The sequence below is a fragment of the Cryptotermes secundus genome, unplaced genomic scaffold (assembly GCF_002891405.2).
Source record: "Cryptotermes secundus unplaced genomic scaffold, Csec_1.0 scaffold1274, whole genome shotgun sequence".
Classification (NCBI taxonomy): domain Eukaryota; kingdom Metazoa; phylum Arthropoda; class Insecta; order Blattodea; family Kalotermitidae; genus Cryptotermes; species Cryptotermes secundus.
In genome coordinates this window covers 406,391-433,641 of record NW_019718632.1, presented here as the reverse complement: position 1 = coordinate 433,641, position 27,251 = coordinate 406,391, and the positions used below count along the sequence as shown (strand labels likewise).

Here is a 27,251-nt window from a genome sequence, read left to right as displayed (position 1 = left end):
TGAGCTGCGCCCTCAATTTGCTACTTTATGTGACATTATCAGCAGCTCACAGTGCGTGACACTGGATGATATGATGAAAGGATTGCAAAGGATATGGAAAGAAGTGGTCAAGGCCTAATTTAAGGTACTATCCCAACATTACCGTGCAAAGAGCGGGGGAAAGCACGAAAAGCTCACTCACAAAGGGCAGAGTTCCAGGAAAGTCTCACAAATATGAGATGTTACCGCTACACCAAACCGCTTAGTTCGATTGTCTAAAGGTTGGTGGTAATGGTTGCTTCATCAGGGAATATTACGTTGGACACTGTCCATTGTCTAACGTATGCATTGGATACACATACCGTTTCAACCAATGATAGAGACTTGCGCTTTCTAACGGTGCCAACCTAGTGAGATCCTCTCGCCACTTTACCTGCTGACGCCAAGGGAATTCAGATTCTGAAACGCTGTGTAAGGCCTGCACCACATTCACATTAAGATAACCCACGGATACAGAAATAAATGGAATGACGGGACACAACGGATTCACTCGGCGGACTAGTTGTGCATTCTGATCCTGACCAAAGTCTTTCGTGTTTTTCTCCAGTCTTTTCAGGCAAAGGCCGTGATGGTATCGCCAATCAGCCACGACTGTTTCTTCCCAATTCAGCGCCATACAGAGCCGTACAATAAGCACACAATCAGCAGGCGATGGTCGATACATGTCACAAGTCTGACAGCGCGTCAGCACACAGACGTACGTTGCAAGTGCCGAAATAGGGTCGGTCGGCAGCCTAGCGAACACACGGCACACTGAGCTGATGTCCTCACTCAGTAACGAACCCCGGAAGCAAGAGAAGCTAAACAGTAGCTCAGCTGTTCAACAGAAGTCCCGCGTTTTATGTAAACTGCAAGTTCCTTGCGCTAACAAGAGAAGGTCAGTCGTGTATAACTGAACCAGATGAACTGACATGCCATTTAATATTATCTTACCACTCACGCCAAAGTCTTCGAAATGCCCTTCGGGGTTGAAAAAAAACTGAACGCATTTCTGACACCTACCATGTATGCTGCATGTCCTGCCCATCATAACCTTCTTGATTTGACAATTTTAATAGCAGGAGAATACAAACTATGAAGCCATTAAATAGTATCACTTTCTGATATGTACCACGGTGTAGTCCCGTAGTTCTCCGACGTTTCGGCAAAACGAAATGCAGCCATATTTGTGGATGGAGAGTATGCCAGGAGAGTGACCAGCAACAAGCAGGGTTTCTTACCGGTTATTTGTCCGGTTTACTATTCGTCCCGAATGATGGAGGCAATATGTCCCTCCGAAACGTCAGCTATCTGCCTTGTTACACGACAGCCTACTTCACAAGACCGAACCCTTCATACTTACGGCTGTGGGAATCTCAGATTCAACGATAAAGATTCTCATTATGCAACTATTCCGAGACTCCGTGGTGTTCACTTCATGCACGTACTCTCAGTTTCAGAAACCTATCAATGGCGGTTCGTAATCCTTCAAGCGAGGGGAAGGCAGCGAAACAGAGGAAACCAGTCTGCGCAACTGGGGGGCTACCCGACCCTGTGGTTGCGCATTTCTGCCCCAGATCGCACCCAAGAGTTCTCGAGGTCAACTGCCCAAAAATCTCAAAGCCAGAGCACACTGATGTCTCAAACTGGTGGACATATGCCGGCATCTAAAGACATAACAACCGACTGCAGTACGTTGTCATGGAAACGCTGTGCCAACTCTGCCGAACAGCCGCTACACCCCAACACTCGCACAACGCCCGCCTGTCCCGCAACTCAAATGGCTTCTCTGTTTTGCGGGTCTGCATACATCAGCGTCTGACGTTTGTGACCCAACACGATAAGGGGTTGCCATGTCTGGCTCGAGTCTCATGAAATCTGTTTTTGCCTGGCTGTCACTAAAGCGTTCCCTAGGAATATTATTATTCATAGCAGTCGTAAATGTAAGAAATAACAGCAACTGAATGCATCTGCGCAGGCGCAGGATTCTGAAGTGCCTGTTTCTAAAATAGTACTTCTTGAGGGTAGTGTTTTTGATAACATGGTGATCGCGCGAAATGTGGCGCTGATTCTCGCATCTTCGATGTCTGCAACGGTCGCAAGCTGATGACGGCATATGTTGCAGGCGCTTCATGTGAAGCTGTGCAAAGTGAAATTCAGATACCAGCTCAGCATTTGCTCTAGGATCGAGGTAAATCACGGAGAATCTTCGTCGCAGGACCTTCCTGGTGCAAACTGACAGTTAGCCAGCCGGCCGGCTGGCTGAACGTGAACCGAGTCAATGCAGAATTCGGTTCCTACACCACAGAAACCGGCGCGTCTCGATTACAAAGACCGAACGGTTAATGCTGCTTGGGGAAGGAACGCAATTTATTGCGACTTACATGGAGCACATAAATACATCGTGTGGGCACAGCGCCGAGGAGGTGGTACACATAGTTACCACACTAACTCCATGGAGCTGAGCCTAGTCTTGAGAAGCCACCAGCTGTGCAACTGTTCAAGAACTTCGAAACATTTTATGGAATCCAATGGTTCATTATCGTGTTCACAAAAGACCTCCACTGCTCTATCCTAAGCCAGATAAATCCAATCCATACCACCCCATCCGATTAAGATCTATTTTAATACTAGCCACCCACCTACGTCTTGGTCTCCCTAGTGGTCTCTTTCTTTCTGGCTTTCCCACCAATATCCTATATGCATTCCTCTTCTTCCATATTCGTGCTACATTCCCTGGGCTCCTTGTCACCAAGGAATGGCGCGTCCTCAGGTTGCGGATGGAGGAGACGGCCTCCACATATGGAGGGTTGTTCCCAATATATTGAATAAGCTGTCACGGACAGCCGAAAAGGGATGGTCCTCCAGTTTGGGGTTGGGCGTGGCGCTAACAACTCCTCACCATAAAAAATAACCTTGTTACGAAATGTCATAAAGGGCGGTTAACTCGGACGGAACCTCGGGATGAGCGGCCTAAGCTAAGGAAAATGGACATGAGATTTGGTACACATAGTTACCAATGTGCCAATATTATATGTTAACTTCCCTTTCCGTAATGTGTGCCACATGTCAAGCCCATCAAACCCTCCGCCCATAGATACCAGAACAGCATTACATAAAATGTGAGTAAGAGGAGCCTTACCTTCTGGGGTGCGTTCACAACACCAGTGTTGTAGCCATGTTGGAATGCCGATCCGAGCGCCGCGGCGGCAATTGCGAAAACAAGGCGCCCGTTGAAACCCTGGAACAAAAGCAACAGTAGATCACTTATGTTTCCACCTGGAAAAGCCAGCAGTCGCTCAGCCAGTCAAGGCAATTCCCCGCCGTCCATGGAACCAGAGGCATCATGACCACGCTTACATGTACCGGCCCCCAGCCGAAGCCACATGAATCCAATCCATTCGCCCAATTTCTTTATGACAGATTTTAAGATTATGCGTCTACCTATGTCCAGATCTGCCCTTTCAGGTTTTCTGAGCTACATAATGTACGCCTTTCTCGCGGCACCCTTGCATGCTGAATGTCCTGCCCATCTCATTCTTTTTCGTGTCCGTTTCAGTTCCACAGAGAGTGACAAGTCCGAGGATGCGTGCATCAGGCAACCTCACTGTTGGTTCTCACCCGTGCTCAGAACACGGCCCAGCAGAGCCCTACAGTGGCGACGCTCGCAATTCTGATGCAAGGGGAGAAGGTACTGAGGTGCTGCGCATTCACTTGGCGACACGGCTTCTACACAACTGCGTTTGGGAGGTGCTCGGTTTGAGGCTCGGCCGGATATTCTAAGCGACTTTTTCGTCCTTTTCCTCAGTCACTCCAGGCAAATGGCGGGACACTACTTCGAGTAGACCAAGAATGTTTCCTTCCAGATCCCTTCCCATTCATAAATCATCCTACCACGCGGATCTGTATAACACTCGGTACTGCCAGCGTCGCAATGTGAACCACAACACCGACGTTTCGGCAGTTGGCTCTACCGCTTTCGGTCAGCAACGTCGCTACTAATATCAATCGAAACAATAAATAAGACTCCGTCAGTATTAGTGCCAGTCATGTGTGCCCAGTGATCGAACCTGGAACCACTTCTGTGTGACGCAGTTAGAAACTCCTCTTCGAATCGGATTTCGACTAAACGTTATTGTTTTCTGGAATGGGCCGCGTTCAGTCGTAATGACAGCTTTCCGAACACGCCCGCATTTCTTACTGCGATGCGGCAATGGGGTTCGCAAGGTAACGCGTACAAACGGTCGATAATGCGAGCCCCTACTTCTCAGTTCTCTCCTGCGCTGTCAATACCGTCACAACAAAGTCCGCAAACTGGGGCTCACGTCTCGTTTCTCTGACGAAAAAATGTAAAAAAATAATGTAAAGCTATCTATCCCTCTAGCAGGCCGTGGAGGCCCATAGGGTTGTGAGACGTCGAGGCTCCACATTTTTCTAGACAATCGGCTTACAGATGGCGGTGAGGTTGTCAGCTTTACGCGCCGACCGCCCTTTACCCCCAGGAAGATTCCTGGTACTCATTTCTGTTAGAGGCTGAGTCGACCCCAGTGCCATAGTGCGGATGGAAGATTAAGTCAATTAAAACATGTGATACCTTCGTCGGGAATCGATCCCGCGACCTTCCGGCTTGCAGCACAGTGCCTCAACCAACTACGGTACTCTAGACCTGCCAGTGTATAGAGAGCGCCTGCATAGCCACTCTAACTTTCACTGAACCCATAACAATTCCTCTGACGTGAGAAGGGGAGCTCAAGCTGTACAGTCTGAGCAGGAAAGCTGAGACAACTTCACCGCCACTTGGGAGGATAACATCAAAACAGATATCAATCAAATCAATAAGGTGTCAAGTTGTGGACTGGAGTGGACTGAACTGGCTCGGGACACGAATCACTGGCATACTTCTGTAAATATGGCGAGGAACCTTCGGCTTGCATAAAAGCAGACAATTTCTCGACTGTGTAAGATTTGAGGCTTTCACGGCGGTGACTATGAAGAAAGCAGTCTTCTGGGATTTGGCACCATGTATATGTGGTGTTAACCGACGTTTCGGAGGAACGTATTTCCAGTCTGCTTTACCGTTTCTCACGGTGTTGTCGCTTGCAGAATTCTTATACTTTTTCTTCTACCCTGAAGATGGGGGCGATACGTTCCTCCGAAACGTCGGTTAACACCACATATACACGGTGCCAAATCCCAGAAGACTGCTTTCTTCAATTTCTCGACTAGCTGAAGACCACCAAGTGGCACTCAGTCAAGTCTAAGTAACTGCACGGTGCCAGATCCCATTTCCGTCTGATCTGATAAATGGTTCATGGCCCTCGCAACAAAATCCTACTAGCGTAAATCATCTGGAGTCGGTTTAATCGCCTGAGGCTTGCATGTCTTACCTCAGAGGGGAAACACAGTACGTCGCCGCTACAAAGCCCAGCCGGTTAATGCTGTTTATTGTGAGAACCATACGGAACACGCGAACACACTGCGTGGGCAGAATTCGGAGTTTCTCCATGACAGTTAGCACTAACTTCGCCGACAAGCGGCGGTCGCTCAGTCGGTATAGTTCGCTTGCGGACTAGATCCACGGGGCTTGTTTGTTTGTTTGTTTGTTTTTTGTATAGCAGGCGGTAGGCACATACACAGTTATCACGGGGTTTAAAGGATTAACACAGCCTTCAGTAGTCCTCCCCAATGACATCGAGTCCTGTAATTCCATCAGCAGGCACAGGCAATGTTATTGGGCCTTACTGCGTTTGATGCAAGAGGGCTCAGGTTCAAAACAGGCAGAGGTTTGTTCCTGTTTCAAATTGATTTAGCCAAACCTCCAGTAGTACAGACTGCATATGCGCCCTTTTGAGCCCCAAGCTCACATAAATACGTACGTTATTTAAAAACTGATTTCCTAGGCTGCAGAAAATACCGAATGCTGAACCGACTAAAGCTGTGCAGGGACATAAGCACTGTTTATTGCGAGAATCTGCGGGCAAAACGGAGGGCACTTGTTGAAGGGGTTAATTTCTTCAGCTGTTATGATGACGCATATATTTCCCACTATATTACTTTCATGTCGACAGTGCGTCAGTACTACAAGTTCTTACGTCACACGTGCAGCACGAAGTTACGAAATCCCCAGCGTGACGAACGCATGACATGAGCCCAGTTCCTGACGCAACATCCAGACTGAGTTGCTGAGCCTATACGTGAGTTACTTTCCTTCAGGATTTTCTATTAAAACTTTGCATGCATGTCCCTTCTAATCTCATTTGTGCTACATGTCCTGTCCATCTCCTCTTCCATGATTTGATCACCCTAATAATAATATTCGGTGAAGAGAATAAATAATGAAGTCAGCCATTAAGCATTTTTCTCTAGCCTCGCCACTTTATCCCTCTCAGGTCCAAACACTCTTCAACACCCTCAGCGTCCAGACACACCCAACAGATGCAGTATGGCAATCTTACATCTGCACATCGCGCACACAGACTGGGCCGGACGGCTACGAAATCCCCCCCCATCAAACAGATGGCCACTGGACGCTAACCTGCGCCAGATCAATCCAGTTCACAATCACACACTCTCATACCACAGCGAACCCTCACTAATTACGACCTTATGATCACACTGCGGCCAGCTAAAATGTCTTCAAGACTGATGCCAAAACTCACACTTTATTTTATGAGATTAAATCTAAGTTCAAAAATACATCTGTATTGCCTAAAGACACACGTGAATTCCATTTTATAAAACTCCCTGAAAATATCTTCAGCAGCGCTTCTACAACTCGCACTTCCACCAATATGGACCTGAGTTCGCGCCCAATTAATCCGAATTAACGAGGTCTCACTGCACTTTTACATCTAAGCATAGGCGTTCAGGTTTTAATACCGAATGTCTGTACATATTTTTCTCCTGTAACGTGCATACTACGTGGCCTGCCCATCTCATCTCCTTTGATATAATCACCGCATAATATTTGGTGATCGATAGAAAATTACTAAGTCCCTCATTAAGCAGACAGTTCCTTCCGCTTTCTGACAGCAACAATAACAACAATAACAGTACCGGCAACAATAATCACAATCACTGCTGGGTCCACACATTTTCCTTGCACCCCGATTGATGAACGCACTTGCAGTCACCCCGAACCCACTAACCCTTAGAAGGCTGAATTTATTCGAAATAATAATATATACAAAGGAAGAGAACGCGACGTTGCACATACGTGTACATGGCAAAAAAAGTGGACAGCAAAGTCACATTTACACAGTGCAACAGGATGCTCCAATTTAATATTATAAGAAATCAGTCCGTACCCCACAGAAAACATTACGTCTCCGCTACAAAGCCCAACCGGTTAATGCTGTTTGGTGAAGTAATCGCCGTTTACTGTGAGAACACTACGGAACACACAGATACACTCTGTGGGCAGAATGCAGTTTTAGTGTGTTAAAGTGGGTGGTACATATGGTAACCACTAGGCTTTAAGCTCTTAATACGCACTTAACTAGCTCGTCTGGGCAGAGGCGTAATTACGGGGTGACATCCCTGCTTTCTGTCCCCGCAAAAATAATCTAGGCCCTGACGTGGCAGATTTTGAATAAATCTGGCTCTACGGGATGTTTTCTTCTGCCGCACGTACACGGCACACAACGGTGGCGCTGTACCCTGTTTGAGAACGTAGAAAACACTACTTCGCGGAGCCCCAGGGTAGCCCATATGGAAGTAAGGGGTACTGCGGCATATGCTGCCCGCCTGACGCGACGAGACACAAGACAACACAACAATGTAACAGAGTTCCAGTGTGTGCAATCTACTCACGGATCTCTTGAAGTACGGCATGTCTGGCTCGCTCCCGCTCCAACTCAGATCACGCATTGCCCACGGCCCCCCTCAGCCGCGTGTTATGCGTTCCCTGCTTAAAGCAGAGGGGGGCTCGGCGACAAACCGACACTTCCTATTGGAGGAAGATGGAGGTGTGCGCTGTGGCATCCTGTCATTGGCTAGAAGCGGCGAGCGCGCCTCGTATTAGTACACAGCAAGCGCCGTTATCGCCTGGCAGCGCACCAACCTTTTAATTATTTTACGACCAAGCAGTGTTTCCTACAAAGAAGCAAGTCACCAGTCTGGAAGACTGTGAACCAAATTAGAACGCTGCGGCTCTCAGCGCCGTGTCGAGGCGCGGTCTGCCTTTACTTCAATGAGAGAAATGCCAGGACAACGCCTCAAATTACGTCACGTCTGCACCTTCCATAGAAATTCCAGCGCTCATCACACTGTTCGGGGCTACAGCGTCGCTACGTAAGCAGGACGCAACCCTCGCAACTTCTGAGCTGCCGGTAAATAGGACACAGATGGATATGAAACGTAAAACATGAGATATCCTCCAACACTGCTACACTTTACTGGTGGCTCGAAACCCGCAGCATACAAGCCTTCGCCTCCGCTCCTCTGTACCATTCGTTCTGAATGTTCTGGTTGAGACCTACCTAACAGCACACAGCAGGGGAAGCGGGAGAGCCCCGAACACAGAACCCCTCGAGCACGGCGCTGCCACAGCGCCACGGGGCGGCAGTCTCTCCACATTTACGTAGTTTACGCAATGAACTGTTCTCAACGAGCATGCAGCGAGTGGCAAGTTCCGCTGAAGCAAAGAGCTCCGGATCCGGGAGAAGCCCTCAACCAGCCGTGCGCACGTACCCGCTCAGTGGAGTGTCCATATGCACTACATACTACATGCTCACTTTCCTCGAAGTTTACGTATTCCTGGAGCTGAGCCCTTCTTGGGGAGCCGCCCGCTGCGCAGCTGGTCAACAACTTCCCTACACTTCAGCAACCGGAGGACGGGCAATGCTGTGATGACCCATCTAACACAGGAAGTGTAATCACACCGCAAGGAAACAGCAGCGAGACAAACGCGCACTTCCTTGCAACGGCCATCTTATCGGGGGCTGTGTGTGAGGTCTGAGGTTCGCGTAGTGGTCACTATGAAGTTTATAGTCTGCCGGCATGTAACGCCGTGTAGTCTCGTAGAAATCAACCGACGCTTGCCTCCATGCTCATGGTTTAATTTTATTGGTATTTTAAATTTATTTTATTAATTTCGGCTATATATGTATACATATTCTGTTCCATACACATCCCTATCATTTCTGCACTTCTATCACTTATCTGCCCTGAAGAAGTAGGCATCAGGTTCCTCCGAAATGTCCCTAACTACACAGTGTCACATCCCGGAAGAAGTCCATATGACTTGTTCATTCATGTTCAAGCAGAGCAGAGCAGAGCAGAGCAGTATTCAGTTCAGTACAGACCGCCACAGGCCCGCATTTGCATACACAGACCACTTTTGCAAGGACATCTTATGCACTTCGTAAGAAGAGCGAATAAAAACGTTTTCTTTTTCCTTCCATGACCTACCGCATGCTTCTCGTCAAGAGAGCGCTGTCCGCATTCCGAGCAAATCGGCGTGACTCGCGTCACTCGTTTCGAAACAAACCTGCGGCCAGTGGTCGTCAAGGAAACGCACCTTCACAGATTTCGCTGTTGGTTATAATTACATTATTTTGGTTCAAAATTTCAGCTGAACTAAGAAACGCAGCCCCTGGCGTCTATCTATCAATGCAAACACAAAAACAATAGTGTTTATCAAAAGCATAACCTGGTAACTTTCAACAGCCTTGCACTTTGCATGGAAACGTCATGTGGCTGCATGTAATGGCAGTCAGTAGGCAGTATTTTTTTATTTTCAAATTTTATCGCATTCTTTAAACGGCCTTTTAGAAAAAAAATGCTTATAAGTAAGTCAATGCAAAACGTCGGCAGATACAGAGAAATTTACATGCGCGTGCGCCAAACTTTCATAACTGAACACCCTGTGGGTGCTTGGGACTGCAATCTGAATCTGATAACATTAGCTTTAGGGTGGCCGCACACCAATTGCGTCAAGACAACCATCAAGACACGAGACAAAATACGCAGTGTTGCTTCATTCGTGATTCTTCAGCATGAAACTGACGTCAGCATCATGACTCAGACAGCTGTGCGGCGGATTTCATAATCTCATTCGTTTCAACTGTGCTCCTTTCTTTGCGTCATGTCGCAGACATCGTGTCTTGACTGTTACATGTCTTGGCGGATGCCGGTGTGCGGCCTATCTTAAGTTGCGAAGGCAGGACATTCAACGTCCCTTTAAGAATCGAACAGATGCTCTACATGCCCACCCCAGCCAATTTATTTACTTTTGATCTGTGTGCACTACAACGCTTGATTTCCCCACTATAAATGCCCCCAAGGGCCCCCAATTTTGTATTCTTCTTAAGCATTGTTCTGTTTTCGGAAACCGGGCTAAAATGTTGTGTGAAACGACATCTGAATTGTGACAGAAATCCGAATGAATGTGTCATGTTCTGGGATGTAGGCACACGACGCCACTCCGATAGAATATTCATCTGGAAACAGAACGAACTACAATCGACAGCTTACCCGAGCAGCTGGCGGGTATTGAACCCGTGAACTCGTGCTGAAAAGCCATTGTTTGGCTCTGACGCTTCCTTTAAGAGCATAAACCTAAACGGGCAGTACAGGAAGGGTCAAGTTCTCTAACAACAAAACGCGGAGCAATGAACTTCATGTGTACTGACGGCTGTACTTCGCACGAACCGTTCTAGCGCCTGGAACAAAACGCCGTGTAGCCTGTTGAAAGTCAACCGACATTTCGGAGGAAAAGTCGCTTCCATCTTCACGGCTGAGGAGTAAGCCAAGAAAGAAACCACCGTGAAGGAAGCAGCAAGAAGAACCTGGCTTACTCTTCAACCCTGAAGATGGAGACATGCTCCTGGAAGTACTCTTCATAACCACTGTTGTGTGAACCTCAAATCCTATACTGTTCGTGAGTACAGTGCGGTCTTACTGATTTACTGGAAATCTCTTTCGTACGTTCTTCTTTATTCAGGCAGAAGCAAGCATCAGTAGAGCCCAGCGTCTTATGTGGCAGCCTCGACGTCTCACAACCCTATGGGCCTCCACAGCCTGTTACAGGGATAACCTTACCCTTTTTATCACATTTGTATATATTTTTATGATGCATTTTCATAAAACGCATTGCAAGTCTAACTGCACTTGTCTATTCGTTATCAACAGCAAGCTGATATCTAATCTTGTACACACCTTCACGTCGCCGTCTTATTATCGTTTTATGTGCTACAAGAACATACGGCTTCAACCAAATCACACACAGACATGACACCACAAATCAGTTCCCCCTTCAGAGATCATGGCTAACAGGCCGAAGAAACAAATGACGCACTACTTCAGTCCTTTCATGAGCTACCCAAGCGGTCATCGCTTGTTGGCACTTCGATGTTCTGTCTGTGTGCCAGCCGGTTGTTTCGGACAAGACTACGGGCCTCACTTTGATAACCACTGTCCAGAAGTCAGGATGCTGAGCCACCATATGTCAAATGCCTCCAGGTCAGAGGACATCTGTTCTTACTAAGGGTCATATGACGAGGAGCATATATATGTTGTCAACGCGATTAGCAGTGGCATGGTCCAAGTCCCCAGGACAAAGTTCCTCCCTTTCACATCTATTTATGATCATAATTGTGACGTAACGAAAAAAATTAATTTCACGGCCCGTCTGTTCATGTTCATGTACGGTTTACTTAAATTTGCAATCAATACCTGATACTAAGGCATGACGTCACACGGTATGAGCAGAGATTCATGAACTGGAGAGGATGTGGCTGGAAGCGGTCGTGGCCAGTACTAGGCCAGCATTTCCTGGAGGAACTCAGGAAATCCAAGAATCCGTCAGGTTGGCTGGGTCCAGGTCGAAATGGCGAATATGAAGCAACGAGCGAGACGCAGAGCGCTCTGCGCAGACCCTAGTTGCAACACAGTTGTTGGACAACCAACTGCATGTTGCTGCTAGTAGGTGTCGCAGTCCTTCCAAAGTTCACACTCTCCCAATCGGTCAAGGGGCTACCTGCTTTTACGAAGCCCTTAACGCCACTGTCCACCACACGAATACACACGCTGCAGCGCGTGCGTCTCTCGGGCTAAGTCGAAAGGTTTCTCATGAAGGTGTGTTACGTTTTTTCAAACACAACGCCTCGGAAACTGCGGTCCATTCCGCATTCACACTGATCCTGTGGTCGAGACTAGCTCTTTCTAAGGGGCCCAAGTAAGTAGCAACATTTCCTGCCTCACTGAAGACGAAAACAGCTCCACTTGCCGAAACGGTCAGGCAAACGAAACACAGCGTTCAAAACAGCTTTCATGTTTGTTGTACCTTGGGGTTTTGCGTTCGAAATTTCCTCCGTATTTCTGATGACTGAGTGCGACTCGTGACGCAACCGTCTCCAGCGCCCTGCGATAAGGCTGTGCAGTTACGAGTCCACAGGTCGAAACAACCATGCACGTATAAGGGCAAGTGGGGGCAGAGGCGAGCTGGCTTCAAAGTCCATGGCTGTGGACTTCGACACAAACGCGGGTTCACGGCCCCTGAAGCCAAGGCATTTCAGGAAGCAGTTTCTTTCAAGCGTACCAACAGATGCTCCCAGGAAGGACCCTGAAGCAAACAGAAGAGCCAGCTTGCCACGAAGTTTTCGGGTTCAGGCTGAGGTCGTCTCGTGGCACCAGTGTTTCGGAGAAGGATATTTCCCCGTCTTCAGGGTCGAACCTCTACCCCTTGAGAATGGAGACAGTGCGTTCTTCCGAAACACTCACCGGACCTTACGGGGCGACAGTATAAATCATCATGCCTGTGGAACTCTCAAATTTTACAAATGGCACCCCATTCTGTGAACTCTCACATCTGCAACATGCGAAAGTAAATAAGGGACAGAGTGAGCCCTGTCAGTTGGCATGTCACGCCTCCCTGGCTGCACAATACATTTCCTGGTGCCGAGATAGGAAGTAGCTCTATCAACTGAGCCCAACTGAGTAGGTTCCACCTGAAGACGGAGACAGTATCAAGTCTCCGAAACACTGTGTTTTAAATAAAAACCGGACGGTGGATAATGTCCAGGAACAGCCTCTCGTAACCGTAAGAACGCGCTAACCTTGCAGGCCATTTGCTGAGATCAGCTAAACTGCGATCGAGTCCAAAGGAAATTAACAGCTGTTGCTTCCTAATGTCGCTAATTGGCCTCTAAGGCCGCGCAGATGGGCAGTGCGGGCGCGCACAAGCAACATGCTGACTGGTAAGCCTGACTGTTACAGTCCTTGGACAATGAACATTGTGTGACATACTTCATTGTTAAGTCGTTTTATGTATTTCTGTAGAACAGAATCGATCGATATATCGTGTGGCTGGCGCTGTGTGTCTGTGTGTGACACATTCCTATCTCGGGCCCTAGAGCACAATTCAAGTTGCCACCAACTGACAATACTGAGCAGCCATTTCAGTCCGGGTGAAACAATCCATGGAGCTGCGCCCTTCTTGAGAGGACGTCATTTATGCAGTGACTGAAAAACTTCTCAGCATTTTATGGAACCCGAGGGTTCATTATCGTGTTCACAAGAGCCCTCCAGTCCACACCACCCCACTGTACATTTCTACGAAAGAGCACAATGCTTCCGTTATGAAGACACATAGAACTGCGCTTCTACCCGACTTCTGCCTGCCTCAGTATGAAACTGCGTTCCTCCCATCAACACTTCTTTGGCTACGTAATTCCAGAGGCTGTGGATATGACACCGTGTGTTCTGGTAAAAATTTACAAACGTTTCGGAGGAACATGGTGTGCCCATTTTCAGAAAGAGTAAGGCTACCTGCCCTAATCACGGAGACAGACTACACAGTCCGCTTATGGGACAGCAGCCGTGACTGCAAGCAGAGCGTCCAAAGGCTGCCGACGTCACAACAGGGTTACCGCTCAGTAGCTGACATGTGGGTCCGAAACTCACGGATAGGGTGTAACAGAAGCCTGAAGAAAACCGCACAATGAGGACTGTCACAGATTGTATTCTCCGCAGAACATTACTAGGATCAACAATTAATGAGGATGGGATGTGCTGGATATGTAGCACGCATGAAAAAGGTGATAAGTTCGTGGAGTTATCCTGGGTTTAATTAATTAATTCAGCACCATGCCAAGAAGACATGGTCACCTTCTCACCCCGGGCCACTTAATCTCTGGGAATCAGCCCCGTGTACCCACTGCATAAGGGCGGGGGTGGCCCCAGAGCCAGTCCGGGATTTATGAAGGTAACAAAATCTCTTGCCCCTGCCGGAAATCGAACCCCGATTTCTCGGTTGTACAGTTCCTAGCCTAGGCGCTACACTGACCGTGTCAACCCGGGTTCTCAATAATAACAATAATAATAATGCTTCATTCTGCTCGAGCCAGCATGAAAACGGGTTGCGCCTGACATTGCTGGGTAAGCAACCGATAGATAACACGTGACATGACAAACGCGAAATGTGTGCGTGTGTGAATTCCATGGCCGCTTCAAGGCCACCTGAAGCAGGTAAACGTGACCATTTTCCACTTGCATTCCACAGTTGTCAGTGGGTAGGACGAACACACATACACAACATCAGCCAAACCTCGCAGCACTCTGTCACGCTCTGACGTCAGTAACGGAAGTACGACTGGCAGGCAAGCCGCCGGTCAGGAGACGACATGTGAGATACAGTACTCGCAGCGGGGGGCAGTTACACGTAATACATAACAGCACATACCGCGGCCGCGTGACGGACACTAACAATTCCACAGTTGTCAGTGGGTAGGACGAACACACATACACAACATCAGCCAAACCTCGCAGCACTCTGTCACGCTCTGACGTCAGTAACGGAAGTACGACTGGCAGGCAAGCCGCCGGTCAGGAGACGACATGTGAGATACAGTACTCGCAGCGGGGGGCAGTTACACGTAATACATAACAGCACATACCGCGGCCGCGTGACGGACACTAACAATTCCACAGTTGTCAGTGGGTAGGACGAACACACATACACAACATCAGCCAAACCTCGCAGCACTCTGTCACGCTCTGACGTCAGTAACGGAAGTACGACTGGCAGGCAAGCCGCCGGTCAGGAGACGACATGTGAGATACAGTACTCGCAGCGGGGGGCAGTTACACGTAATACATAACAGCACATACCGCGGCCGCGTGACGGACACTAACAATTCCACAGTTGTCAGTGGGTAGGACGAACACACATACACAACATCAGCCAAACCTCGCAGCACTCTGTCACGCTCTGACGTCAGTAACGGAAGTACGACTGGCAGGCAAGCCGCCGGTCAGGAGACGACATGTGAGATACAGTACTCGCAGCGGGGGGCAGTTACACGTAATACATAACAGCACATACCGCGGCCGCGTGACGGACACTAACAATTCCACAGTTGTCAGTGGGTAGGACGAACACACATACACAACATCAGCCAAACCTCGCAGCACTCTGTCACGCTCTGACGTCAGTAACGGAAGTACGACTGGCAGGCAAGCCGCCGGTCAGGAGACGACATGTGAGATACAGTACTCGCAGCGGGGGGCAGTTACACGTAATACATAACAGCACATACCGCGGCCGCGTGACGGACACTAACAATTCCGAATACACAGACCAGCTCATAACGATACTCCAAACAAAACCTAAACAAATAACTACTATGATGCCTGTAACGCGTTAACGGCTGTCCGGGCGGGTGGGCCCAGCGGTAGCCCTCTAGACTCGTATTCGGTTCGAATCTCGGTTAGGACACCTGCTACACTGCCTGAGACATTACCATTCAACGCTACTGACAGAAATCAGTAGAGAACAACCAACTCCATGGAGCCGAGTCGGTCATGAGAAGCTAATAGTTGCTCAGCACTCAAGAAATTCCAGAGTATATAGAATCCGAAGATTCATCGCCGTCTTCACAACAGCCCGGCACTGATCTCTGTCCAGAGCCAGATGAATCCAGTGCACACCCTTCCCATTCTAGGTCTTTATAACGAATTTTAATATCATTCTCCCAGCTACGCGCAGGTTTTCGTAGTGGTATTTTCCCTAAACGTTTTCATACCAAAACTTTGTATGCACTACTTCTGTACATGCCTGTACATCTGATATCCTCCTTGATTTGACCAGGGGTACAAAGCAACTGCCTCCCCCGTCACGCCCCCCTCTCAGTCCTCCAGAGCCTCTCGTATCAGTGACTGATATCCATACAGAACTCATTCACGGCCAGCTACGTGTATTAAGGGAACAGAACTGCCGTTTTGTGCGCCTGCAGACTTCCGCTTATGGCAGTTTCGAGAATACCGTGAGCTGCCCCCCACACAGCGCCACTTCATGCTGTCAACTGTCACCACGAAGCCAACTGACACATGAAAAGATATTACCACTCGGTAATTCTTTAAGCTGGAACCATCTGATGATGATCCTTACTTGGTGGGTAGAAACAATCCATGAACAACGGAACTGTGGTTTTCAGCATACTTTCCTCCTTCTGAAAAACAAAATTNCGGTTAACACCACATATACACGGTGCCAACTCCCAGAAGACTGCTTTCTTCATAGTCACCGCCGTGAAAGCCTCAAATCTTACAAAATTAAAGTAGGCTTATTCGACCACCTCGCCTGCAATGATATTTTGCAGCCAGTTGCATCAGTCAAGATTCCAACTCCACCCTCAACCGCCAGGGGATGCAACAACCGCATGCTTGTGACGTCACTTCCGCCTACGTGCTTCCCTGCACGTAGCTGGAGTGGGGAGCCCTTGTGGAGACAGGAAGAGGTTTGAGGATATATACAATGGAACGGATTTTGCGGTGGCGATGAAGTATCATGCATTCGGTGAAACATTCTTGCAATCCAGGTTTCAATTAACCCTGCAGAACTTGCGTCAGAGCACCGTACAGTTACGGCGGGGGGTGGAAATACAAACTGGAAGCATGACCCGACCCAAATCTGAAATTAATTCGCGTCACGGCGTGCTGACTGTAGTCTTCTGGGACATAAGGCTGGTACCCTGAAGACGGAGGTAGCTATCCATTACACAGCCTCATCTGTAGAAGCCTGTTCCAGTTTCGTAACATTCACCGGAAATACGACACGACAGCCGGTCCAACATCTGAACCCTGCCTCAACCCCCAGCGGTAGAGACTTCTCCCACAACGTAGGGCTTATTCTTCAGGACCTAACAGGCACTGGTGTGATCAAGAAATTCTCGGCATTCCATGCAACCAGAATGCTCATTGCCGTGTTCACAAGATGCCGCCACTGGACAAGATCTCAAGCCGGAAGAATACAGTCCACAGCCTCATACCACATTAATAATACTGTGGGATATTTGCTCAAAGCAAGAACTGTGGAACCAGAATAATATCCGTTGCTAGATAACGGTTGTGTACACGCAACAATGACGTGAGCCCGGAAACAGAGGAACGTCCACTGTTAGAAGGCGTTACCAAGCAGTGCAATGAAGATCGTGACTAAGAACACTAGTCCTTGTGAGACAGTGATTTGTGAAGTGTAGTGACCGATTGAATGAGTGTCCAATACATCCAAACCCTGTCTACAGTCACTCTATCGCGTGACATCTTTCCATTTACGCAGAAGTGTACCACATGGATCTTCCCAGACTGAGATTTCTACATGCCAATCTCCCCCCTGCGCGCTACATTCCGTCCATCTTGTCCTCCTAGTGCTATCTGGCGAACGGTACGAATTGCGGAATTGCATTGCACACCATCCGCCACCCTCCCGTAAGACCAAGGTCCACACCCACACAAAATAAGATGCAAAGATTCACCCCACTTCCACCAACACAGTCATCATACTGACGACCCCCAGTAGCACGACCTTCCTACCGACCGCTGCGGTGAAGTATAGTATTCACGCGACTGACACAGACAGAAGAGGGCTCGGCCCCGTTGACCAATGGCAGGACGCCAGAGGGCGTGGTTCGGTGCCTTATCGCGCCACTGGAGCCACTGTGAGCAGCCCCAGCTTCACAGACTCCCGCACAGAACTGACTACTGACTAAGCTCAGTCTGACTTGGAATAAAGCACCCGTCTGGGACAGCTTTTTATTGGCGTCAGACAGTTGCGGGTTTGTTGATGTGGGGCGCTCTCTCTCACGAGACCACGGGTCTGTCGTTTACAATTGCTGCTGGCCCTCGTCAGCACAGTCATTCTCGGGTCCCAGTACAGTGGGACTCGCGATCGTATTTTACTGTCTCAGATTCGAGATTTCCCTTTTCGTCGCCTCCTACGACTCGCAGGGTTACGGTGGAGGTACTCGATCCCACCTCCACATGGAATTCACCAAGCTCGAATCCTGTCCCTTATGATATGTCGGCACGAGTCGAGTTGAAAACCTCACCCCGCTTGTTGCGCATCGATTCGTTGTTCTGGGAACGTGTTTACTGAGACGTTGCCTAGAAACTGCCTGCCCATCTCGCAGTCGTCGCATAATAACGGCTCTATACGGTACAACAGTTGTGCGAAGTCCCTCAGTGTGTAGTTGTGTCCACTCTACCCCTCCCCCCTCCAAATACCCCAAACACCGCCCTGTTCTCAAACACTTTCAGTTTGGCGAGGGACTCCGAACAAAATTAGTTCTCGCTTCGGGGTTTTACATACGACAGGGTAATAAAAACATTCCGATCTGAACAGGAGCAGGCTTTCCCCGAACATCACATTAATGGTTTACGGCGTTGCCAAGCTGGTCGCAAAAAAGTGAAATCAGGCGCAAGGGGCATAGACCTCTGTTGGACACGCGTGCACGCCAGCCAGTTGCTGTGGTACATGCGCAGTGTTCGCCTTTCCGTCTTGATCTGCCTTCCTTTTGTTACACTCGTCCCGGGGTAACAATATTGCCAAGGAAACTTGGGCGTACGTTGCCCCGGAGGATAATGTCGTGGCGTATAGATCCGTTGCTAGGGAACGACTGCAAAAAATGGGCGGTTATACCAGGGCCGATTCTAGACAACGGCTAAGTAACCACGTTCCCGTTGTCAGGCAGCAGATTCTTAATAATGCAACAGTTCGACGCAATAATAAAAGAACTGTTCTCTATGTTGTCCGTGCCGAGATGTTATAAGCAAGGGACAAGGTCAGTTGCCAATCGCCTACAGTGACAGAGGCCTTGTATATATTATACATACATACTATATATTAAGACTAATTTGTAAATAAGTGAACATAGTGACAATGCCAGACAGACTGACTGACCGTCAGTCGCAATGTGACTTTGACTTTGACTTGAGTTGGCAGTTCAGTTCTGTACGGGGAACTGTGAAGAGAGGACTTGAGCGATTGTTGGAGCCGTTACCAGGTAACGTCTAGTAACAGACTGAGAACACTAGACCGTGTGCTCTAGTGAACTGTAAAATATGGAAATAGCGACAGTGTTGCAGCTACTTGTAGTTACGACTTATAAAAGGTCAGTAAATCTATTCACCGATCCAAATACCATGTATAGTCACTCACAGACGTGACGATATTTCATTTCTTATTCTTTCTTTATTTAATGACGTTTTAAATAGATCAAATAGTACCGTGTCGAATGATACAGATCCAAGATGCTTACAGATTATGAACTAGAAGGTATGTGGAAGGAAGCGGGCCTAGCGCTGGCATTTGCCTGGGGGGAGCGAGAGAAAACATGACGACTCTCTTCTCTGTATAGCCGATTGCTTGACAGCCGAGATTTGAACCCGGACGCCCAGAATATGGAGGAGTGCCGAACCCCACTGGGCCGCTGCATTCCTTGGGCGTCATAAAACAGGGTGACAAGGTGTGAACTGGATTAAAGTGGCTCAAAATGGGTCGGATGGTATGATTTTGTGACCACAGTTCCTTGGCTCGCGCACAGGCCCGTGCCATGAGACCTTGGCCACCATCCCACACCCCGCCACACCCATTTTCCCAACGCCCCACCCACATCTCAACCTTTGCATTTTACAGCTTCCAACATGACACAAGATCATACATCAGACTGACTAGTGACTAGATTATAGGGGTTCTGTTCCCGGTGGGACAGGCTCTGGGGCCAATCCAGTCTCCTATCCGATGCATGCCCAGCGCTGTTCACCGAAAATGAATGATCTCCGTCTAGAACCGACGTTAGGAATGCTGAGATCCGCTCCACTGCTCTATGTTCTCCTCTCTGACGCGCTGTGTATGCAACTTAACTCGCTCTACTGTTGTGCGCGTCAACTGCTCACCAGGCGCACTGCTGCAGAATCGAAACCTTCACCGTTACACGGTTGAACGACACCGCTCAGCTGCCAGTTCCCACTTAACACAGCTCGTAAATGTGGCATGGGAGCTTGCCTTGTATTGGCCAGTCCACCTCTCTACGCCCTCTGCCATGCTACATGTACCTTCTGCCTGCAACACATAGCAGCAAGTCTCAAAGCCAACAACGTNCTGGGGCCAATCCAGTCTCCTATCCGATGCATGCCCAGCGCTGTTCACCGAAAATGAATGATCTCCGTCTAGAACCGACGTTAGGAATGCTGAGATCCGCTCCACTGCTCTATGTTCTCCTCTCTGACGCGCTGTGTATGCAACTTAACTCGCTCTACTGTTGTGCGCGTCAACTGCTCACCAGGCGCACTGCTGCAGAATCGAAACCTTCACCGTTACACGGTTGAACGACACCGCTCAGCTGCCAGTTCCCACTTAACACAGCTCGTAAATGTGGCATGGGAGCTTGCCTTGTATTGGCCAGTCCACCTCTCTACGCCCTCTGCCATGCTACATGTACCTACATGTACCAAAGTACATGNGCGTGACGTGCTGCGTGAAGTGTGCGTCACGCAACGCGTAGTGTTTGCAGTGCGTGACGTGCTGCGTGAAGTGTGCGTCTGCTCCAGCATTCACGGGCGCGTCCAGCCGCATGAACCACGGCGTCACCGGCCTACCTCACTCAGGCAGTAAAGCTGTGGACTTGTATTAGGGATGTGTTCGGCTTAAATATTGACTAGACCACCGACTGTCCCAACATATTTCGCGATTTTCTTCGGTTCGTCGGAGAATACTTTGGTAGCGTATTACATTGAGCCCGGATAGTGCAGTCGGTATAGCGGATAGCTGCGGACTGGACGGCCAAGGATTCGGAGTTCGAGTCCCGCTAGACAAGATTCTTCTCTCCGCGCCGTCCAGACTGGTTCTGGGGATCACCCAGCCTCCTATTCAAGGGATACCGAAGTTCTTTCCCCGAGGGGAAAGCGGCCGAAGCGTGAGGCTGAACACTCACCTCCAGCTAGTGTGGAGGTCAAGAATACGTGGGTCTTATACATCCACTGCCCCATACGTCTTCATGACGTGCTGCTTAATTAATCTCAGGGAAAAATTTTACACATTAAATGAGGGCCAAAGCGCCTCCTTCCACATCCTCACCAACTGACCACTCACCATCACATGACACGGCTTGACCCGGGTTACCAAGAGCGTCGTTACATGAGACTAGGAGAGAAATTAACGGAATTTCATGGCGTCATCCGTCCGACATTTCTCAAGATCGCGCCTTCAACTGCCAGTTGTGACCCTCGCGCGGTGCACGCACGCATGAACACACCCACCACGTTGCTCAACAAGAGAGTAATGACGCCAGTCTATTCACTTGAGTGCAGACGACCGTCGCATATTCAAATGCGGTTATCAGCTTGTGGAGATGAGCCACGGCTGGTTTAGGTGACTGGTGGGAACCATCAGGACTCGAAACAAGCAAGTGCATTAAGATTGCGATTTTCTGGTTTCGGAAGATGAGCTACAGTACACGGCGTCACCTGCCGCACGACCACAGTGCAGCCTTTTAAATACCGGCAGTAGTCTTACCACAGAAAATCTCCGCGCTCTGTACAGTGTATGCACGTGTTTCACACAATTTCGGAATAAAAAACACTAACTGATCGCCAGTCGTAAAGGAGATGATGATAAGCTTTTCCTGAGGCGCAGGAACTGAATCGATCCGATCATGCGCAGTAAAGCTCCTGGCCAACTTCTTTCCTGTGCTCCCAACGAAGTCCAGTTCCCATTTATTTACCCTTCTTCGCTTCACAACGCTTTACCCTCATTCAAATGGGATCAGCGGGCACAGCCTTGGATCCTTCAAAGTAAACACGTTCTTCTCCCCCCGACCGTTTTTCTCTCGCGTCCCATTAGGAATTGAACGCTTTACAGTAGCTTTTGGGGCACGCGGTAGCGTAGTTGGTTGAGGGGCTATTCTACAAGCCGGAAGGTCGTGGGTTCAAGTCACGATGAGGGCACTGGATTTTTTTCAATTGACTTAATCCTTCCAGCCGCAGTGTTGCCCTGGGGTCGATTCAGCCTCTAACAGAAATGAGTACCAGGAATTAAATAAATAATTTTCCTGGCGAGTAAAGCGCGGCCGGCGCGTAAGGCTGACAACCTTGCCGCCATCTGTGAGCCGACTGTATAGAAAATGCGGGAGCCTCGACGTCTCACAACCCTACGGGCCTCCACGGCCTGTTACAGGGATAGCTTTACTTTACTTACTTTACTGTAGCTTTTGGCGCTACAGGACCATCCACTGCTTCGCGACCAATAGGAATACCTAGACGAAAATGGGAGGATAATATTAAAATGGATCTTTGAGAATGGGGATGAGGTGGTATGGTCTGAATTCATCTGACGGAGGATAGGGACCAGTGGCGAGCTCTTGAGAGCATCGTATTGAAGTTTCGGGTTCCATACAGCTGAGAAATTCATGAATGAGCACCTCACCGTACAGTTAGATATTGGGACACTGCCTGTAGAAAGGAAAGGCGACGCTACCTGAGATTTCGACGCCGACATGTACAACAGTTTGTTTGCCCCATGCAACGAGGCGCTGTAGCGGGAGCACTTCTCACTTGTAATCGGCGGACACCGGGTTCGAATCTTGGCACACAACGTCGCGAGGCTAACGTGGTTACCTGCAGCCTTTCTGAAGCAAATGCGTCTTGAAATCGGTAATGGCCGCTTCACCCAAATCTTTTACAGTTCACCTTGCGACCCTACATAATTCTACCGTTGACAATGGCGTCGTTAAACAACATACGTGCCCCACGTCACAATAACACGCTATCAAGCTGCCGACATGGTGAGATTGCTGAATCCACGCCCCCACAATGTGGACACCATTTCCGCTACACGAGAAGGCCGCCCATTGCTCAAGCCCCTCCGCCCTACGGGACCTTGACGGCCTTTCAGGAGCCGGTCAGTCGACTGCAACAACTTTTCAGCGTTCATCAGATTAGCCCCTGAACCTGCTTCGATTGCGGTCAACTTTACTTGCATAAATTATCGTATGTTAGCATGAACATTTTCAAATTTCGTTGAATATCAGGCTACACAGTAAATCTGTTACCCATTAACAACTGTATTAAAACCAACGTCCGTTTCCATGACTTCATACTGTCAACAATGAGTGCTTTCTGAAGGGTCCGCCACCAATTCGGTGCGGTCCTTCGGGCATCTCACAGCAGCCGCAGCTTCTGCTGACGGCGTACACAAAAGACGTCCTTGTCCTCAATACACGTCCGGGTGATGCACAACGGAGGATGTCGCTAAATGTTGGGAGGTGGAAACATTCAAATGATTATACATTGTATGCGAGTTGGTCAAGGAAAAGTGTGAACAACATCTGAAAACATTGCAAAGTGTATCATATTTTGTGGGTGGACGTCACTTTCTTTCAATTCGTTACTGCTTCACTGAACACGACTGTACTGCTGTACTGTCTTCCCGCCTTGCCGCTGTGTCAATTGGAGTCTGTATTGGGCAAAGAGGCACAGGGTCGGGTTCTCCTCTCCAGCGGCTGCTGCAGAGCACATCACTGAGGCCACAGTCTCGATACTGACGACTAACACGGGAATGCAGAAATGTCACAGGCTTTACCACAATGCTAACTGCCACTTAGCTTGGGGCAGCGCATCTGAGCACACCGCCCGACACTGCAAGAAGCACGACTGTCTCCTTGAACACAATTCTGACGTGTCCTTTCAGGTCCGGACGGGGGCAGCTGACCCACTGAGGCCCGCGACAGAGATCCTGTAGACATGTGGCACTTACGGTATTTTGATCGGAAGTTCGCCTGTGTCGAGATTGCGACTGGGCCCAGAGCTGACAGCACTGACTGGCCAACCAGCCAGCAGCGCTCCGCGTCAAGCGACTTTCACATGTGCTATTATTTCGTTCCAATTTGCCTTATTCTCAGTTATGTGGCATTACATGTGCCCATCGCGGTGGTCGCGCAGTCTAAGGCAGGATCCGTCTTCGGTCGCTCGAACACTGGGATCGTGGGTTCGAATCCAACTCGAGGCATGGATGTCTGTGTGCGTTTATTCTATTCGTGTTGTTCTGTGTAAGTAGCGGCCTTGCGACGGGCTGATCCCCATCCAAGGAGTCCTACCGACTATGTATAGGATTACGAGACTGAAAGAAAAACGGCCAAGGTCCAACAATGGGTTGTAGAGCCCTTGATGAATGAAAGTATATGTAAGCATAACAAGCATGTGACAAGTCCATGGAATCCACTACGCGAACTTACACACGAGATGCACACCCCCCATAACGCAGAAGTTCACGCATCTATTCAAGTATGTGAGAATGCGCTGACAGAGTGGAGTGGAGTGCATGACTGGACGTTTACGTGTCTCTATTTGCACAGCAGGCCGCTGTGAGAACGTGTGTACTCATAGTCACTGCATATGTTTGGGTACTTTGTCTTGTATTGCTCCCTTTACATTCAGCCTAACTTCCTTATCTGCGTCAGTGTACGTTCTACTGCCATCGGATGAACACCCAACTGCAGTAAATAATAATGTGCCATTGAGTTGGTCAGTTATAACTCTGTGACAACCAGCCACCTAAATCCAATCAGCAACCGCAGTAGTTCTTACTCCACATCTAATTACGACATACCTCCAACATGACAGAGGAATGGAGCACTTCAAATTCTCACCGCCAACCCCACCCGGCACCGTGAGTAGGGGCTCCTGTGCAGAGTCAGATCAGCAGAAACGCTCGGGGCACGGGCAACACGTTCACATCGCGGGCTCCTGGTGCCGGCAGTGGTGATGCCGCGAGGCGCTGGGGTCTACCCGCCCCTGGTCCTGATAATTCCGTCCATGCATTCAAAAACAACAAGAATCCAAGGCTCCCCTTTCAAATTCATGTAACTAAAGTTTAAAGATTCACTTTCTACTTCACAGAAAACATACTGTCACGTGTATTAGTGACTAATAACATGGGTTCTGGATTTGATGAACGGGTTTATTTACTCCTGATACACAGCACCAGTAATTGCACATAAATATAGCGCTGTCTCTATTTACACACTTTCCGGTCCACCGTTGCACACGCAACAGGACTCTGTTTCCACTAGTCTCATAGCAACGGATCTCAACAAAGAAATTGGCATTTCAAATCACTATGAAGTCTTCTTGTTATTTCGTCTTCAATCACTCTTGAACCTCGGAATTAAAATTTTTTCTGGACTCACTCCTCCAGCCTACGGCTGACTAGTAACTGCCCCGAACGAACTGTCACGCTTATATAGCCGCGGAACGGACATGGACCTACAGTAAACACATTACGTGAGCGCTTTCCAGCCAGTCTATTGCAGCATCGTTTGAATCTACAGAAAACACAGCTTCCTCTATTGTTGCGTGTTGGACCGTGTTTACAAGCTGTTGCCTGGCAACGCGTTGAGCAGATCTGTTACAATGCTTCTTCTCCAACACAAAGACAAACATCTTAATGCTGTTTAAATACAAATGAAATCTGTCCATGTTTGGCACCAAATCTCCCAACAAGCAGCGATTATTTCCCTAATTCCATTTAGCGGTTGACCTTCAAAATGGACAAGAAGTACGTGTCCTGTGAGCTTCGAACTGCAGTTATATGTATATTATTCGGATGTACTTCAAGGAGTTACTGAAACATTCCTCCTTTTAAATGAAAAAATACAGCAACAAGAATACAAATCAAAGAAGAATGTTTCGGTATGCAAGCTGGGCCACCTGGCCACGTACCTGAGTCGCTTGTTTCGGCATAACGGACGCAGCTTCTTACGGCCCACTGAATGCGATCCCTGTCGATCTGACTGCGCACACTGGACTGACGGGAGACGAGTTTCACTTGGGCGATTGTACCGTCAGGGAGGGGAGTGGAACCGGTTCTTTAAAATTGCTAATAGCTTTCCCCCTCCCACTCTATATTCAATTGCAATGTCAACCTCCGTGCTCCGAGAGACATTGTAGCATGCGTCCGGGCGGCGCTGTGCCGCACACAAACTACCCCAGAAGGTTGCCCGAGGGGTTGAGGACACCCAGCCTGAGGGATCAGAGTCGATCTCTGAACACTTCCTACTTTACCTTATGACGCTATCAGTACCAGACTATACTGCGTCGACTGATGAATTGGAAAGATCTGGAAGGATTGATTATGCCATGTCTAAAATTATATTGGATAAATGGAGTCATTAGGATAGTTGGGACTCTTCACCGCTGAGCTTGCCTTGGGATTTGCATTAACGATGACATAACAGAAGTTACCCAATTGTCTTCAAGAGCGAACCCTGACGCAGCACACATGGCTGCCAACTTCTCTGCAACCTGGACTTGGGTGTGACCTCTCGCAGCTTCCCCTGTAGTTCGGTGTGAAGGTCGTGCCACCCCATTACTGCATTATTTAACTTGAGTTTACCACCAGTAGCAATATGGTGCCAGTAAGAACTTGGAGGATCTATGAAAGATGCGCAGCTCTCAAGGCAATCTTTTGAGCACAAAAGTTTGAAGGCCATACTACATAAACAACTACACGTAAATGTTGAAACAAGCAGAAGTACCTCCTTCTCACTATCACAACACCCAGCAGCTAGAATAACATTCAAATTCGACTGGCGGCTTCTCAAGAAGGGCTCAGCCCCGTGGACTTACTCAGTCACAACACCGGAACTATGAAATTAAACTTTACTCGCGTCCAAGACCGAACCGTTGCTGCAATGCTTGCATATCACTTTGGCTGAGAAACTTTCGTCAATTCGTATGAACTTAATGCGAAATTATTTAAATGATACCCAAGGAAGAATGCAAAAACTGGGACTGGCTTACAGAGGAACACAAGGGTCTTGTAGTGAGCGCACACTTGTGGTTATCATCAAATTATAATTAGAGGTTGTTAGTAAAACTTACTGCGCATTGGAGCTGCATATGATACTGTCACTTATCCTGATAACGCGACAAGTAATTAAAGGGTTCCGGAGTAGATG

At 48.6% G+C, this 27,251-nt stretch overlaps 1 protein-coding gene across 10 annotated transcripts in view; it reads right to left on the bottom strand.

Annotated features, from left to right (window-relative positions):
* Positions 1–27,251, bottom strand: part of LOC111863225 (solute carrier family 2, facilitated glucose transporter member 1) — a 53,793-nt gene that overhangs the window by 6,207 nt on the left and 20,335 nt on the right. For 8 of the 10 annotated variants that reach the window (XM_023849340.2, XM_023849348.2, XM_023849357.2 and 5 more), the window contains one exon: positions 3,161–3,259. In XM_023849340.2, coding sequence (XP_023705108.1) covers positions 3,161–3,259 — 99 coding nt within the window. Of the gene's footprint in view, positions 1–3,160; positions 3,260–7,830; positions 7,879–26,013; positions 26,120–27,251 lie in introns of those variants that run through there. The other 2 variants (XM_023849421.2, XM_023849429.2) reach the window with 2 other exon arrangements.